The sequence below is a fragment of the Hyperoodon ampullatus genome, assembly GCF_949752795.1.
Source record: "Hyperoodon ampullatus genome assembly, chromosome: 5".
In the NCBI taxonomy this organism is placed as follows: Eukaryota; Metazoa; Chordata; class Mammalia; order Artiodactyla; family Ziphiidae; genus Hyperoodon; species Hyperoodon ampullatus.
In genome coordinates, this window is record NC_136918.1 from 8,519,408 (window position 1) to 8,534,979 (window position 15,572).

Genomic DNA, 15,572 nt, shown 5'->3' on the forward strand with positions numbered 1-15,572 from the left:
ATTTCTTAGGAAATCAAATGCACTAAACATCTTTTTAAGATAAATTGAACTTCATTAAAGTAAGACTTTCCCATTCTTTATATCATCACTCCTTTTTCTTTCTTTTTTGTTATGATAATGGGCATAAAATGTGTTGCTTGGCAGTTGAAATTTTTCAAGAGGTTGTTGGGATTTGAGTTTCTTTAAACCATAAGCTAATGTTTTTCACCAAATTTGGGAAATTTTTTACTTCAAATATTTTTTTTCTGTCCATTTTCTCTCCTTCTTAGGACTCCAGATATACTTATTCAGTCATGCTTGATATTGTCTCACAGGTCTCTCTGAGACAGTTTGTCTTCTTTCCCTTATTTGTCTTCTTTCCCTTTTATCTTTGTTCTTTAGATTGGATAGTTTCTGTTTACGTTCATGATTCGTTTACCATCTCACATCTTCTCTTCAGCTCATGTAGTGAATTTGTCATTCCATTTATTGTGCTTTTCAGCTCTGAAATTTGTTTGATTCTTTTTATGGTTTCACTTTCCTGTTTAGAGTCCATATTTGTTCAGTCATTATTAGCATATTTTCCTTGAATTATTTGAACATATTTATAATAGTGGCTTTGCTCCCTAATAGAATAAATTCAACGTCTGAGTCCACTTAGAGTCAGTTTCAGTTGGCTGCTTTCTTTCCCAAGTATGGGTCACACTTTTCCTGTTTCTTTCCACATCTTATTTTTTAGTTAAAAACTGGGCTTTGTAGGTAATACGTTATAGTGTGTCTGGATTCTGTTTGTTCTTCTGAAGAACTCAGACTGCAACGTCTGTTCTCTGTGTGTGTGTGTCTGTCTGTCTCTTTTTATCTTTCTCTCTGTCAGTGTATAGCTGCTGTTGTCTTTGCTCAGATTTTTTTTTTCCCTCATCCTAACTACCTCCCTAGGGCTCTCACCTGAGCTTGCTTAGTTTAGTGATCAGCCAGTGATTTGAGCATAGTGCTCAAATACCTGAAGCCAGTAAGTCTTCCACCCTTTATCACCTGAGCTGTTTGTGAATCGGAACACATTCAAAGGCACAGCAAATTCACATCTCCCCAGGCTTTCCACTTTTGCCAGACTCTCTGGGATGGTCCACATACATGCATCTTTAGCAGTCAGCCAAGGATGTGGCAGGTTTATTATCTCAGCCTTTCTATAGCTCTCTTGTTTCCAAAATCTCACCCTTAAACTGAATTTATAACCTCCAGCCAGTAAAGCTGTGAGTTTTCACTGATCTGGGGAATTATGGAAACGCCTTCAGGGAGGAAGACTAAACGCACAGTTCTTATCCTATGCGGTAGCAGTTGTTCGTTGAGTAAACACGTCTCAGATTTTTACTTGCCTTTGGTTATTTTCCAGTGCTCTGAAGTGGTTGTTTTTAATAATTTGCCAGGTTTTTTTTTTTTTTTTTTTTTTGCGGTACGCGGGCCTCTCACCACTGTGGCCTCTCCCGTTGCGGAGCACAGGCTCCAGACGCGCAGGCTCAGTAGCCATGGCTCATGGGCCCAGCCGCTCCGCGGCATGTGGGATCTTCCCAGACCGGGGCATGAACCCGTGTCCCCTGCATCGGCAGGCGGACTCTCAACCACTGCGCCACCAGGGAAGCCCAATTTGCCCAGTTTTATACTTACTTTCTAAGGAATGGAATTCCTCAGCTTCCTTACACTACTATCAAAAGATAGATTCACCGTTATTTTATTTCATCTGTGTTCCTTGGGACCGATATATAGCTGGAATTCTGTTTTTCTTGGGGTGGTAATGGTTTTTTAATGGAGATATAATTCACATAACCATAAAATTCACCCATTTAAAGTGTACAGTCCATTTTCAGTATATTCACAAAGTTGTGCAATCACCGCTAGTCGCAGAACATTTTCATCCCCCCAAAAAAGAAAACCTACACCCATTAACAGTCACTGCTCGCTCCTCCCTTCTCCCGGCCCCTGGCAAACAAATCTGCTTTCTGTCTCTGGATTTGCCTATTCTGGACGTTTCATGTAAGTGGACTTAAACAATGTGTATGTAACCTTGTAAGACTGGGTTCTTTCACTTCGCATAATGTTTTCAAAGTTCATCTATGATATGGCATGAATCAGTACTTTATTCCTTTTATGGCTGAATAATATTTTGTTGTTTGGATATATTCCAGATTTTGTTTATCAGTTCATCAGTTGATGTACATTTAGATTGTATCCATTTTTTTACTATTATGAATAATGCTTTGAACGTTCACATATATGTTTTTGTGTGGACATATGTCTTCAGTTCTCTTGGCTATGTACTTAGGAGTGGAATCAGTGAGTCATATGGTAACTAACTTTATGTTTAACTTTTTGAGGAGGTAATGATGATTTGAACCTAAACTGGATTTTAGTTATTTAATAAGGAAATTTAATACACTCACATTTATTGTGATTACTGTAATTGCTACTTTGTTTTATGTTTTTTGTTTATTAGGCTTTTCTGTTTATTGAGGGTTTTTCTCCTGCCTTTTTAATTGGAATAATCAGTCCCACTCATGTTCATCCTGTCCTACCTAGTGAGAGAATTTGGGCATCCTATTTCTACTTTTAAATTGTTAACAGACAGGTTTAAACTTACATGTTTACCGTGTTGTCTGCAGTTAATCACAGTCTCTGTTCAAGCTGAGAAAGAACATGAGCATGCTTTCAATTTATTTTTCCCTAGCGTCTACCTAATGAAGTCATCTGAAATTTTAGTACTAGGTTCTCTTGTTTCATTTTTTTTAACATGTTTATTGGAGTATAATTGCTTTACAATGGTGTGTTAGTTTTTGCTGTATAACAAAGTGAATCAGGTATACGTATACATATATCCCCATATCTCCTCCCTCTTGCGTCTCCCTTCCACCCCCCCTATCCCATCCTTCTAGGTGGACACAGCACCGAGCTGATCTCCCTGTGCTGTGTGGCTGCTTCCCACTAACTATTTTACATTTGGTAATGTATATATGTCCATGCCACTCTCTCACTTCGTCCCAGCTTACCCTTCCCCCTCCCCGTGTCCTCAAGTCCATTCTCTATGTCTGTGTCTTTATTCCTATCCAGCCCCTAGGTTCTTCAGAATCTTTTTTTTTTTTTTTTTTTAGATTCCATATAGATGTGTTAGCATACGGTATTTGTTTTTCTCTTTCTGACTCACTGCACTGTAGGGTCCAACCACCTCACTACAAATAACTCAATTTTGTTCCTTTTTCTTCTTTATCCATTCATCTGTTGATGGACACTTAGGTTGCTTCCATGTCCTGGCTATTGTAAATAGAGCTGCAGTGAACATTGTGGTACATGACTGTTTTTGAATTATGGTTTTCTCAGGGTATATGCCCAGTAGTGGGATTGCTGGGTCGTATGGTAGTTCTATTTTTAGTTTTTTAAGGAACCTCCATACTGTTCTCCATAGTGGCTGTATCAGTTTACATTCCCACCAACAGTGCAAGAGGGTTCCCTTTTCTCCCCACCCTCTCCAGCATTTATTGTTTGTAGATTTTTTGATGATGGCCGTTCTGACCGGTGTGAGGTGACAACCCTCAGAATGGGAGAAAATATTTGCAAACGAAGCAACTGACAAAGGATTAATCTCCAGAATATACAAGCAGCTCATGCAGCTCAACATCAAAAAACAAACACCCCAATCCAAAAATGGGCAGAAGACCCAAATAGACATTTCTCCAGAGAGGATATACAGATTGCCAACAAACACATGAAAGGATGCTCAACATCACTAATCATTAGAGGTTCTCTTGTTTCTTTTACCTTTTTATGTTTTAATGATTTTTCTAACCATGCTTATCAATTTTTCTGATTTCTTTGCCCAGCACTATTTTTTATATAACGTACTTGTCTTTTTCCTGAATTCTTACTTATTTTGCAGGAGTATGTTTTCAAAGAATTATTTCAGGTAGGCATTAGGGCTGATAAATTTTCTGAGTCCTTGCATATTTTTTTAAAAAGTCTATTTTACCCTTACACTTGAATAAGTTAGATCAGATTTAAAATCATTTCCCACAGAACTTTTAAGATACTTCTCCATGGTTTGCTAGTTTCCTTTGTTGCTGGTGAGAATTTTGATGTCATTCTGATTCTTAGCCTTGATTCTTCTCCCTAGAAACTCTTAGGACTTTTCTTTAATATTCAAGCTCTAATATTTTACTGCCCAGTGTCTAAGTATTACCTTTCTTCCATCCTGCTCAGCACTTGATGGATCCTTTCAGTCTGAAGATTTATACCTTTATCCTTGGGACATTTTCACTGGTAATTTTACTCTGAACACTCTGTTCTGTTTCTGGAATGCTTATTAGACAGATACCAAAACTTCTAAGTTCATCCATCATGGCTCTTAACATTTTTATTTTCTGTTTCTTTGTGCTTTTGTACTGTATATTTAGAGTCCTCAGTAAAATCTTCCATCTTACTAAATCACCTTGCAATTCATTCCAATTGACATTATCAACTGAAATTAACTCTAATAACATCATATGTGCCTGGAGCAGTGCACTTTCTTTACATATGCTGTATTGTCCAGAAATGAACAAATACAGCAATTCTAGGATATGGGCATGCTTTTGTGTATTCAACAAATCTAAAGATAGAAACTTCCTGCAAAATTTTTAAGTTCTCTGCAATCTCTGTGGTGCCCCATGTAGATTAGTACCGAAAGACATGTCTCCTTTGCCCCCTCATTTATTATACCCCTGATTTCCTCAGATGTTATTCTCTTTGTTGTATGTGTGTCTCCTCCAGAGCGCTGATTTTCCTCATCTGTTTGGTGATTTTTTTTGGCGATTTGCTCATCTTTGTGTTACAGTCCATTCACCTGCTTGCGTGTTCAGTAGCTTACAGCCAGTGATTTCGAGGGAGGGACAGGACGAGCTGCTGAGGGGCAAGGGTGCTAGTGCTTGTCTTCTGGCGTGGATGCTTTCAACAACCTGTGGCAGCCCTGCTTTACAGCCCAGTACGCATCCTTACTGCTTTAGCCTGGGGCTATGCCTCTGTCGACTGCTGCTTAGCACAAGGTGGCGGGGCGAGGCGGGCGGTGAGGACCTAACTGACCCAGCTGTTGCAGATGCAGCGTACCAGTCAGTCATCCTGATATGACTGTCATCACACACGTCTGAGTGTGTTCCCCCACGTCCCGCCAACTGTCTGTGTCCATTGACTCTGGCTTGAAGCTTTTCTAAACCAGTCCTCCTTTTACAGATGTCTTCTCCTACGTGTGGTTTGGGCTGTGGCTTCTTCCAGTTTACTCCCTTCCCCACTCCCCACACCTCCTCATAAATTTGATCTTGTAGCTAGCTCCCAGGACACTGTTGATAGTCTTTTCTTATTTTCCCATGTATATATAATTTGTATTTGTTGAATTGAAATGTCGTTTCCACAGAAAAGTTTTCCCTACCTGCCCAGTTTAAAGTAACTTCCCAGCTACTTTCTATCATGTCGCCTTGGGTTGTTGTCATCATAGCATTCATCTCTACCTGATATTTGTCTTTCGTCAGTCTTTCCAGACCTAAATGCAGACTTCATTAGGGGCCTTATGCGTTTTGTTTACTCCTGTATCCCACGTGGTTACAGGACAGTGTCTGGTATATAGTAAACATTCAGTGTGTGATAGTTGAATTAAGTGACTTTATCTTTTTTAAAAAAATTGTATATCACATCTTCTTGAATTACACAAATTTTAGATTTTACATCAGGAACCAGGCTTAGCAAATACTCTGTTAACCTCTCTGTTCAAGAAAGAAAACCTTTATTAATCAAATTAGTGTCTTGGACCAAAAAGCTATACATTAATCCATGGATAATATAAAGGTCTTAGCCTCCATCACTTCAACCCAAATGTCATTAAAGCAAAGTTTGGTGGAAGGGGAAGCAAAGCTTTGATTTTCTAAGAACATTACAAAATGACCAGAAAAAGTCATAATTATATTTGCTTATAGTTTCTATGACTATATGAATGTAGTTTATTCTCAAGTAAATTGTAAGTTGAAATGCTTCATAGCCTCATGCCACCTTATTATGAAGCTCTTTTAGAAAACCCAAATTTCCAAATTCTTTTTTTAAAAAATATTTATTGATTTATTATTTTTGGCTGTGTTGGGTCTTAGTTGCGGCACACAGGATCTCCAGTTGTGGCATGCAGGCTCAGTAGTTGTGGTGCTTGGGCTTAGTTGCCCCGTGGCATGTGGGATCATAGTTCCCCGACCAGGGATCGAACCCACATCCCCTGCATTGGAAGGTGGATTCTTAACCACAGGACCACCAGGGAATTCCCCAAATTCTTAAATTAGGTTAATGATTAACTCTACCAAATAAAATTTTACTTTTATTTCCTGTATCTCTTAGAGTAAATTTGGTAGCTCTAGTCAGCTGACCAGCCATTATGCGATAGTAATGAACAATTTTTCAATTTCAAATCATTGTTTTGAGGGTTAATTCCTTAATTAAATATTTGATTGGAAAAGCAGAAAAATCCACTTAGATACAGTCAGATTCATTGTTTATTTAATAACTCCATGAAAGAAAATTCCACATTTCCGCAAGTTTTGAGTAGACCTTTATTGCTAAGTATAGTCCCCACATAATTAATGTTACAAATATAATAACATTTTTATTTTCTACATGGAGATCAGATTTATTCCCTCATTTTTCCTTGCAAATGTTTGAATTTTATTTTTAAAAAAATAAAGAGGAAGTCACATAGAAAACGATCAAAATTCATTTGTTCCATAAAACAAAGGATACTTATATATGCACCATTTGGAAATCTGTAAGTTTCTTATACACCTACCATCAAGAGAACGATCTTAAATCTTATAGAGTTAACCTCTCACCTCTATAATTCTGATGGAAATTATTTTAATTTTATCCTACTTCTTTTATAATTTAGGCAAAGATGCAATTTACACGATTCCAGTGAAAAACATTCTTGCTGTGGAAAAACTGGAAGAGAGCTCTTTCAACAAGAAAAATGTAAGTTACATAATTTAAAGCTTTTTAAAGTGCATATATTACTTAGCTGGAAATTTAAAAAGAGGTTTATTTTAGTATTTGTTATTAATTGTTATTAATCATTAATATCTTATAATTGGTGGCTAGAAATCTGTCTTAAACTTGTCCATTATTGTTGATGCTTTATGTAGTCTGCCTCCCCTGTTAAGTTAAAGGTACTTTTCTCAATATTTGCATATTCTCAAACTTCTCAGCTTGACATGCAAGTCTCTAAGAATATAGTCCTGACCAGCCTGTGCAGCCTTATCTTCTGCTACCCTTCAGTACATACCAGTACACTCAAGTCAGCCAAGATGATTTCCTTGTTTCTATTTTCCCACTGCTTTGTCTTTACTCATACTTTTTTCCTCCATCTGAAATTCTGTCCCTTTATTCCTGATTATATGATAGTTCCTTCCTTTGGATTTGTGCGATTTCTAAAAATTATACTCTGTTGTACCGTTTAGTACCATGTGACTCAGACAGTCCCAGGGACTAACTTGCTTGAAACATAATAGTTTACAAGATACCTGAGCAACAGTTACCTAGCCAAGCAAACTAGATTTCTCTTATGTACCTTTTTGTGTTTTGTACTGTTTGGTTTTTAGACTCTGTCACTAACTTTTTGTCTTAATTGCCTATGAAGATGTTCCAAGTGATACACACGGAGAAACCACTCTATGTCCAGGCAAATAATTGTGTGGAGGCTAATGAATGGATAGATGTCCTCTGCAGGGTGAGCCGATGCAATCAGAACAGGCTCAGCTCTTACCATCCCTCTGCATATCTGAACGGAAACTGGCTCTGCTGTCTGGAGACCAGCGAAAACGCTCTCGGCTGCAAGCCATGTACTGCGTAAGTTTCTTGTTGATTAAAGAAGCAATGTTTCAAATGTGTTATAGTCATACAGTGGAATATTATTCAGCCATAAAATGGACTGAAGTCCTGATACCTGCACGGATGAACCTGGAAAAGATGCTGAGTGAAAGAAGCCAGACACAAAGGCCATATACTGTATGATAACATTTACATAAAGTATCCAGAATAGGTAAATTTATAGAGAAAGAAAGTAGATTAGCGGTTGTGAGGGACCAGAGGGAGGGAGGAATGGGGAGTACTAATGAATACAGGTTTCTTCTGGGGACGATGAAAATGTTCTCAAATAAATCATGGTTGCACAGGTCAAAAAGTAAAAACAGGGCAAGGTTTAAATAGATGTGCAAGCTTGAGCAAGCTACCGAGGACGAAGGGCTTAGCCCTGTAGACTTAAAAAGTAATGGGATGAAGCACAGGTAATGAAAGTGATTTCACTTTCAAATTCCCTTCCTTTTGATGAGAGTCGCGTAATGACCAAACCTCTCTTGGCCCCATTTTATTTAATTATCAAATTAGACTAGATTCCTAAGGTTCCTTCTGCAAAATTCTGTGGTTCTATTTTCAGTCTCAAACCATCAAAAGTCTTTAGCATGTTAACAAAAGTGATATTTTTCCAATGTCTTTGATTTCATTTTTACCATAGAGGTGTCCCTGCAGACATCCAAATAGATATTGATGAAGACAGAGAAACAGAAAGAATTTATTCCCTTTTTACCCTCAGTTTACTTAAGCTGCAGAAAATGGAAGGTAACTATACAATTAAAATACTTTTATATAACCATGATCCTTCATTACCAATGCCTGAAGTGTTGCTTTGGCATTTTCTTAAAGTCAAAGATACCTCATAGATTTACCAAAATGTTACTTATATGAAAGTTGACAAACTCCCAAAGGGAGCCTTTTTCATAGATATTCAGCAAGTAAAAATACTGTTTTTGAATAAATGTGATTATCATAATTAATAAAATATATATATTTGGGTTATCTATGCATTTCCAGGGGAGATCTTCCCAGCTTGAGCCCCTTGAAAAGTTCTTTTTTTTAAAATAAATTATTTTATTTATTTTTATTTTTGGCTGCATTGTGTCTTTGTTGCTGTGCGCAGGCTTTCTCTAGTGTGGCGAGCAGGGGCTACTCTTGGTTGCGGTGCACGGGCTTCTCATTGCAGTGGCTTCTCTTGTTGCGGAGCACGGGCTCTAGGCACACGGGCTTCAGTAGTTGTGGCTCGCAGGCTCTAGAGCGCAGGCTCAGTAGTTGTGGCGCACGGGCTTAGTTGCTCCGCGGCATGTGGGATCTTCCCGGACCAGGGCTCGAACCCGTGTCCCCTGCATTGGCAGGCAGATTCTTAACCACTGTGCCACCAAGGAAGCCCGAAAAGTTCTTATTTATACTATCAATACAAATTACATTTAATGAATTTAGTTGTCTGATCAGAGATTTTATTGCTTCTTGTAGAGGCTTGTGGAACTATAGCAGTCTATCAAGGACCACAGAAAGAGCCTGATGACTATTCTAACTTTGTAATCGAGGATTCTGTAACAACCTTTAAGACAATTCAACAAATAAAAAGCGTCGTAGAGAAGCTAGATGAACCTCATGAAAAGTATAGGAAGAAAAGATCAAGTAGTGCAAAATATGGGAGCAAGTAAGTATTTTTAAGATACTTTCAACATTTTCCAACATAGTTTGAGATTGCCTCTGCTACCCTGTACTCACACCTGAAATGCAGGCCTCCTGCTTACCTTCGTCTTTCAAAACCGGCTCAGAACCTTTCTCTTGTGCAGGAATCTCCCTGGCCACTCATACAGGGATCTTTGTCTTTTTCAATTCTGGTATCATTTCATTATATTGGTGCAGTACTTCGTCATCACTTTTTAATGTTATATTTCAATGTAATCTTTGAACTGAATACTTAGTAGTTTTCTGTTTTTGTTTTGTTTTGCTGATCCTCTTCCTTCTATATCTCTTACAGTACCTTTATACATACTAAGTACTAGAATAAAAGGATCAGCTTCGTAGTGCTGGAAGTAGTTTATAGTTGATGCTTTGGATCCATCTCAGATGCAGATGGGCACTGGTGGAAACAGCAGCACGAGTTAATATTTATTAAGGAGCTTACTCCTTACTACTGGGCACTGTACCTAGTACTTTACATTGCATCAGTTAGATAGTTTTTAGCAGCAAGTAACAGAAAATCCCAATTGAAGTGGCTTAAGTAATAGGACATTTTTTAACCTCACAAATTAAGTCCCGATTTCTACAATCGGTTAGCTCAGCTCAACAGTGTCATCAAGGACGATCCAGCCGCTCAACCATCTTCAACAAGATGATTTCTGTCTTCCTCAAACTTGTCCCCTCATGGTCACAGCTGGGCTGCAATAGTTCAGAGCCCCACATTTTTAATAATAGCAACCAGGGGCAGAAAAAGCTACTTCCTCCTCAAGAGGAAGGAAACCTTGTCCAAAGTTACCCCTAGCTTCCCCTGAAACACAGGGCTGCCCAGTACTAGCACTAGAGTCAGGTTTTGATTTGCACAGAGGTAGATAGGGAGAGATGGTTCTTGGACCAGCAACGAAGTGTTTGCCACAATGCACACTCTCTCATTGATCCTCACATCAGCCCAACAGGGTTATATTCCCATTTCACAACTAGAGAAACCGAGGCTCAGGAAAGTTAAGTGTCTTGCACAAGGTCATACGGCTGATTAAGGAGGGGCTTTGAATCTTGGCCCTGCTATTTTTACTTTTTTTTTTTTTTTTACCTATGTGGATTGATAATTATATATATTTTATAAACAATAAAAACCAGTTTGACAGGTATAAATATTTGTGTTCTCCCTAGATAGAAGGCTCAGTACATTAGGAAGATTAGTGTAAGCATCCTAATACTGTCTTTTCTACATTCGTATACTTCGTTCTCTTCCAACAGTAGTAATCCAGTTTTCGTGGAGCCCCGGCAGGTTTCCATATGAGGTCCTAGTCAATGCTTGACCATCCTTCTTAAATAGCAATTCTCCCCCTGTAGGCACACACACTCCCCCTGTACCCACACACCCTTTCCCAGCTGTATTTTCCTCTGTTAAAAAATACCAATCTCTCTTGTACTAAATATTTTATTTGTTCATCTTATTTCCTCTAGGGAAAATCCAATTATTGGGAAAACATTTTAGAGTTTGACCAATTGACTCAGAAGAACTGGAAAATATTATTTTTGTTGGAGTTTTTCAATTCATCATATATTTTGTTCATAGTATTTAAGAATGAACATTGGCTTCACTGTCACCTGCATTCACCTTGTATTTAATATTTAATAATTGAAATTAACTGTTTGGGAATCCTGGTATTGATGTGTTCCTAGAGAATTTAAAACCCAAGATTCCCTTCATGTCTTACGTGTCGAAAGCCATGTTTCTGCAACTTCTTTTTAATAGAAAGAATCTTCCTAAAGAAGCTTTGTAACAAAAGGAGAACTCCTCCATAGCAAGAAACCATTTCTTCTTGTAACACTCTGTGTTCTGTGGACTTTTCACTACCATTAGTGCCTGCTCTATACTTCCAACATTGTGTTTTACTGGAATATTTCAATCCATGACTATTCAGAGCTTTCCATTTAGTTCATCTAGACCCTCCCTCTTCAAAAAAAAAAAAAAAAAGAAAAGATCTCTTTTGGTCCATTGGTCATTACAGATTACATTAGGAACAGCGACAGAAATGTTAGAAAACTGCCAGAGTACCCTTGAAAGCTGGTAGATCTTTTGTCTATTTAGAGATGATGCAAACAGAACTCAGATAGGAGAAATCAGGGAACATGTACTATTGTCTGCATCTTGTTTACATTTGGGATGAGTGACGGCAGATGAAATAAAATGAGACCACTTAATTTTTTTCATTGTTTAAACATCAGGTACTCATTTTCTTGATTTGCGAGTTCAGGTTAATGTGACTTCTAAGGACTTCACTTTTGAAAAAGAAGAGAAAGTAAACAATGGGAAAAGGTGGTGGTAAACTCACTCCACTTCACTCATTACTCCATTATTATAAGGGCCACCACCACAGGACGCCCTCCTCCCAGCGTGAGGCTGAGATCTAACTCGAGAACAGTCACTCGGCGCACTTTACTCATCTGGGCCACCCCAGATTATACTTTAGATACTCCGTGGTATCTAATCTTTATGATCAGTTGAATGATCAGTGTTTAAGTCTAGAAATAGTGCTTTCCTGAAAATGTTTATATTTCACTGCTGTTTTCTTATTGCCTGCTAGCCAAATGGAATTTGGGCAAGCAACTGTTTGAATCCTATTTTTCCCTAATTTACTTTTATCCTAAAAATCATAACTGTAAATAAGCAATTGAAGCGAGTTGCCACCTTGAAGTTAAGAGGTATGCACTTTGCTTCATCAGTATTAAAAACCATGGTACTCTTATTTTGTCTTTTTAAATTCAAAACATTTTCTAAATGTGGTACTTTGAACCTTGGAGTATTTTACATGTTTCTGTTTAAAACTGTGACTACTTATTAATGTAAATCTAGCTAGTAGTGCTTTTTTTGTTTCCCTGAGCATAAGCTATATTTCAAGGTATACTTTGCCAATTATGTTATTGGTAACTGTTTTTAAATTATAATGTTACTAGGTAATTATTTTTAAAGACCATTCGCACACAGTCATCAAAGTTGTTCCATAAATGATTATAACAGAGCAATGTTTCTATTGTACAAGTCTCTAAAGGACTTGTAAAAATCAGTTGGTTTTATTTAAGAATCAGTCCTAGTCTGCATTATGGTAGGCCCATTTTAAAGACAGGTTTGAAAAGTCTTTTAAATTTTATGAGCTTGTAGATTCCATAAACTACACTGATTCATCATTGTGAAAGAATTTTACCATTTAATAAATTTCTCACTTTTAAATTTCATTCAGATTGAAATTTCATTTTAAGGGTCTCTGAATGTCTGCCTGGAAAGGCCATGTGAGCATTGCCAGGTACCACTCATTACTCTCTAGTGGCTTCTTTAGTTATAGTCTTCTAATATTTCTAATGTCAAGCCCTCAGTTATGACGGTTTTTAAAGATCACAGCGTTCTCAAAGGGACCAAGGCTGTGTGAATATGTAACTCGGAATTTGAAGAGTTCAGTTACTAGTTACTTTCTTCACATGACACTTTTTAAACAGCCAGTTTGACTGGAATTAACCACCTTGGCATAGCCTAAAAACAAGTAATATGACATGAAATTTTCTTTGAAAGTCTTCTGAAATAAGAGGCCATGTCAGTGGGACCCCAAAATAACCAAGGTACTTACTTGCTTCCAAGGGGCTCCTCATTCCTCTGCTGTTACTTATGAGTACTTTGATTTTTACTACCTGGTCTGCTTTCTCTGCCTTTTCTAAACTTGAAAAAAATACATGGCAGCTCACTTTACGCTAAAACCCTGAAAACCCCAAGAAGGAAAGAAAAGGATGATATGGAGAAACTCTTGCCATAAATGCCAATTCTGGTTCTTAGTTTAGCCATTTCTATCATTTGAAATTATGCTGGTATGTTGCTTGTTTTGTTGTTGTTATCGTTTGTTTTGTTCTTCATTTAGCTTTGTTTTTTTAATATTCATTTAATATGATAATGGGCAATAGCAACATTTTTTTACTCCCAGGAATATAATTTATCAAACTGAACTATTTTCTTTGCCAAAGAAAAGAAATTTGTTTGTTTATCATGGGTAGTGGTTAAGTGTCAAAACAAGGCTTTCCGTATTGTACAAAAAAAGATGATGAATGATGTGGCTTTTGTTTTTGTTTCTGAAGCCATTCATTTATCAGAAAGGCTCATTCATGCCAGATTTTAGAAGACAGATTTTTTGTTTTTTGTTTTTTTTTAAGTAAAAGCACCTTTAATTTGTTCTAATGGTACATCCTGTAAAGACAAAATGCTACAAAGCCTTTTAGGTGTCCTTACAGTATGTGAAAAATACAGGACTCATTCTAGAGTTAAATTGCCAGTCTTGATTGATATTATCTGCTTCCATTTTTATTAACTTTTGGAAATTAATGTTGCTAGTAAATATTGGTTTTTACAGTGTCCAGTTTGAAAATGTAAGTTATCAAAACTTAATGTAGTGAATTTGTGTCACCAAGTTGTATTGTTGAGAATGTATTTTTATTTAAATTTTATTTTCTTATCAATATATTATAAAAATTAAGAACTTTTGTAGCTGTCGCTTGGAAATAACTCAAATAAATTACAAGAAGCCTGTCCACTCTTGGTGTGACCTTACTTTCTCACTGATGTAAGAATTTCTTCTCATTTAAAATTATCGTACCTCACCTATTAGGAAGGGGATAGCAGAAGTGAGGAGTCCTCAGTAACAAAGAGCAAACCATCTGGAAAGGGTGCAGTAGTCTTCTGCATTTATCTAGGCTGATTTTTGATGGACTGAGGTCCTTATTTATTCATTCAGCAGACTTGTTTTGAAGACCTACAGTGTGCAGGTGCTGTGAAGGATCCCATCATTCCCTAGAGCCGTGCACATCTGGTGTGTGGGAATATATCCCCCTCTTTTCTGAGTAAATAGTTTAAAGCTGACTTGCACCCCCAACGAGAAGCCAGAATCTTCCCCATTAGTGCCTCAGCAGCCTCTTAGTATCCTCAAATAAACCTCCATAAAACCTAGTCCCTGCAACTCCAGAGAAACTGAAGGTTAACAAAGAGGAAGGAATAGGGTTCTGACTCTCTAAGCATCTTGTTTTTACTGAAATACCAGAATCCCACTCATACTAGCCCATGTATTAGAATAGACCTTAGAAAAATCAGTAAGGACAGAGTTGAACTCAACAACATCAATCAACTGGATACAATGCACATCTGTAGACTAGTTCCTTCAAAAGAAAAAAAAAAGAATAGACCTTAGAATAGAAACATCAAAGGGTTCTGTGTGGGTTCTATTCTATGACATAACAAACCAGTTCTTTAAAGAGAGAGGGGGCAATACTTCTGTTGGGTTTCTCTTTAAGTTTCATGACTCGAAAACAAGAGACACCTAAGGCCAAGCAGAGTCCCTTTATGTTCCATTCGCTGATGTAAGTTTCTCTACTGCCCCAAGTCTCAATAACCAGTGTGGCCCTTCAGAGAATACCTGCATTGGCTAGACATGACGTACTTCAAAAATAAACTGATCCAGGGCTTCCCTGGTGGCGCAGTGGCTGAGAGTCCGCCTGCCGATGCAGGGGACACGGGTTCGTGCCCCGGTCTGGGAACATCTCACATGCCACGGAGCAGCTGGGCCCGTGAGCCACGGCCGCTGAGCCTGCACGTCCGGAGCCTGTGCTCCGCAACAGGAGAGGCCACAACAGTGAGAGGCCCGCGTACCGCAAAAAATAAATAAATAAATAAATAAACAAACTGATCCATGTCCAGAGACCTCGGGTTGTCATTCCTCAGATGTATCTTCACCTGAGGTTTAGTCTTTTGTGCCCGAAAGTCTCATTCATTGGCTTGTCATTTTGCCATGTGACTTCTCAGTTTGGTGAACCATTTGCCATCATATTTTAAGCTTATACCTAGATTTTATATTAACAGCAGAGAAGGTAACCTGTTTAAAGTCCTATTAAGATTCATTCAGTTTTCTGCCTTTTATGTTAAATCCTTTTTATTTCATACTATCAAAGCCTTTGCTGTCTTTGCATTTATCTAC

General features: G+C 37.8%; 1 protein-coding gene across 3 annotated transcripts in view; it reads left to right on the forward strand.

Moving 5' to 3' along the window:
• RASA2 (RAS p21 protein activator 2) overlaps positions 1-11,578 on the forward strand; it is a gene marked incomplete at its 5' end in the record, with an annotated part of 109,507 nt that extends 97,929 nt beyond the window's left edge. For all 3 annotated transcript variants that reach the window (XM_079704496.1, XM_079704495.1, XM_079704497.1), the window contains 5 exons: positions 6,914-6,996; positions 7,661-7,869; positions 8,534-8,637; positions 9,346-9,535; positions 11,029-11,578. In XM_079704496.1, coding sequence (XP_079560622.1) covers positions 6,914-6,996; positions 7,661-7,869; positions 8,534-8,637; positions 9,346-9,535; positions 11,029-11,059 — 617 coding nt within the window. In that variant the 3' untranslated portion in view covers positions 11,060-11,578. The remainder of the gene's footprint in view (positions 1-6,913; positions 6,997-7,660; positions 7,870-8,533; positions 8,638-9,345; positions 9,536-11,028) is intronic.
• Positions 11,579-15,572: the final 3,994 nt, after the last annotated feature.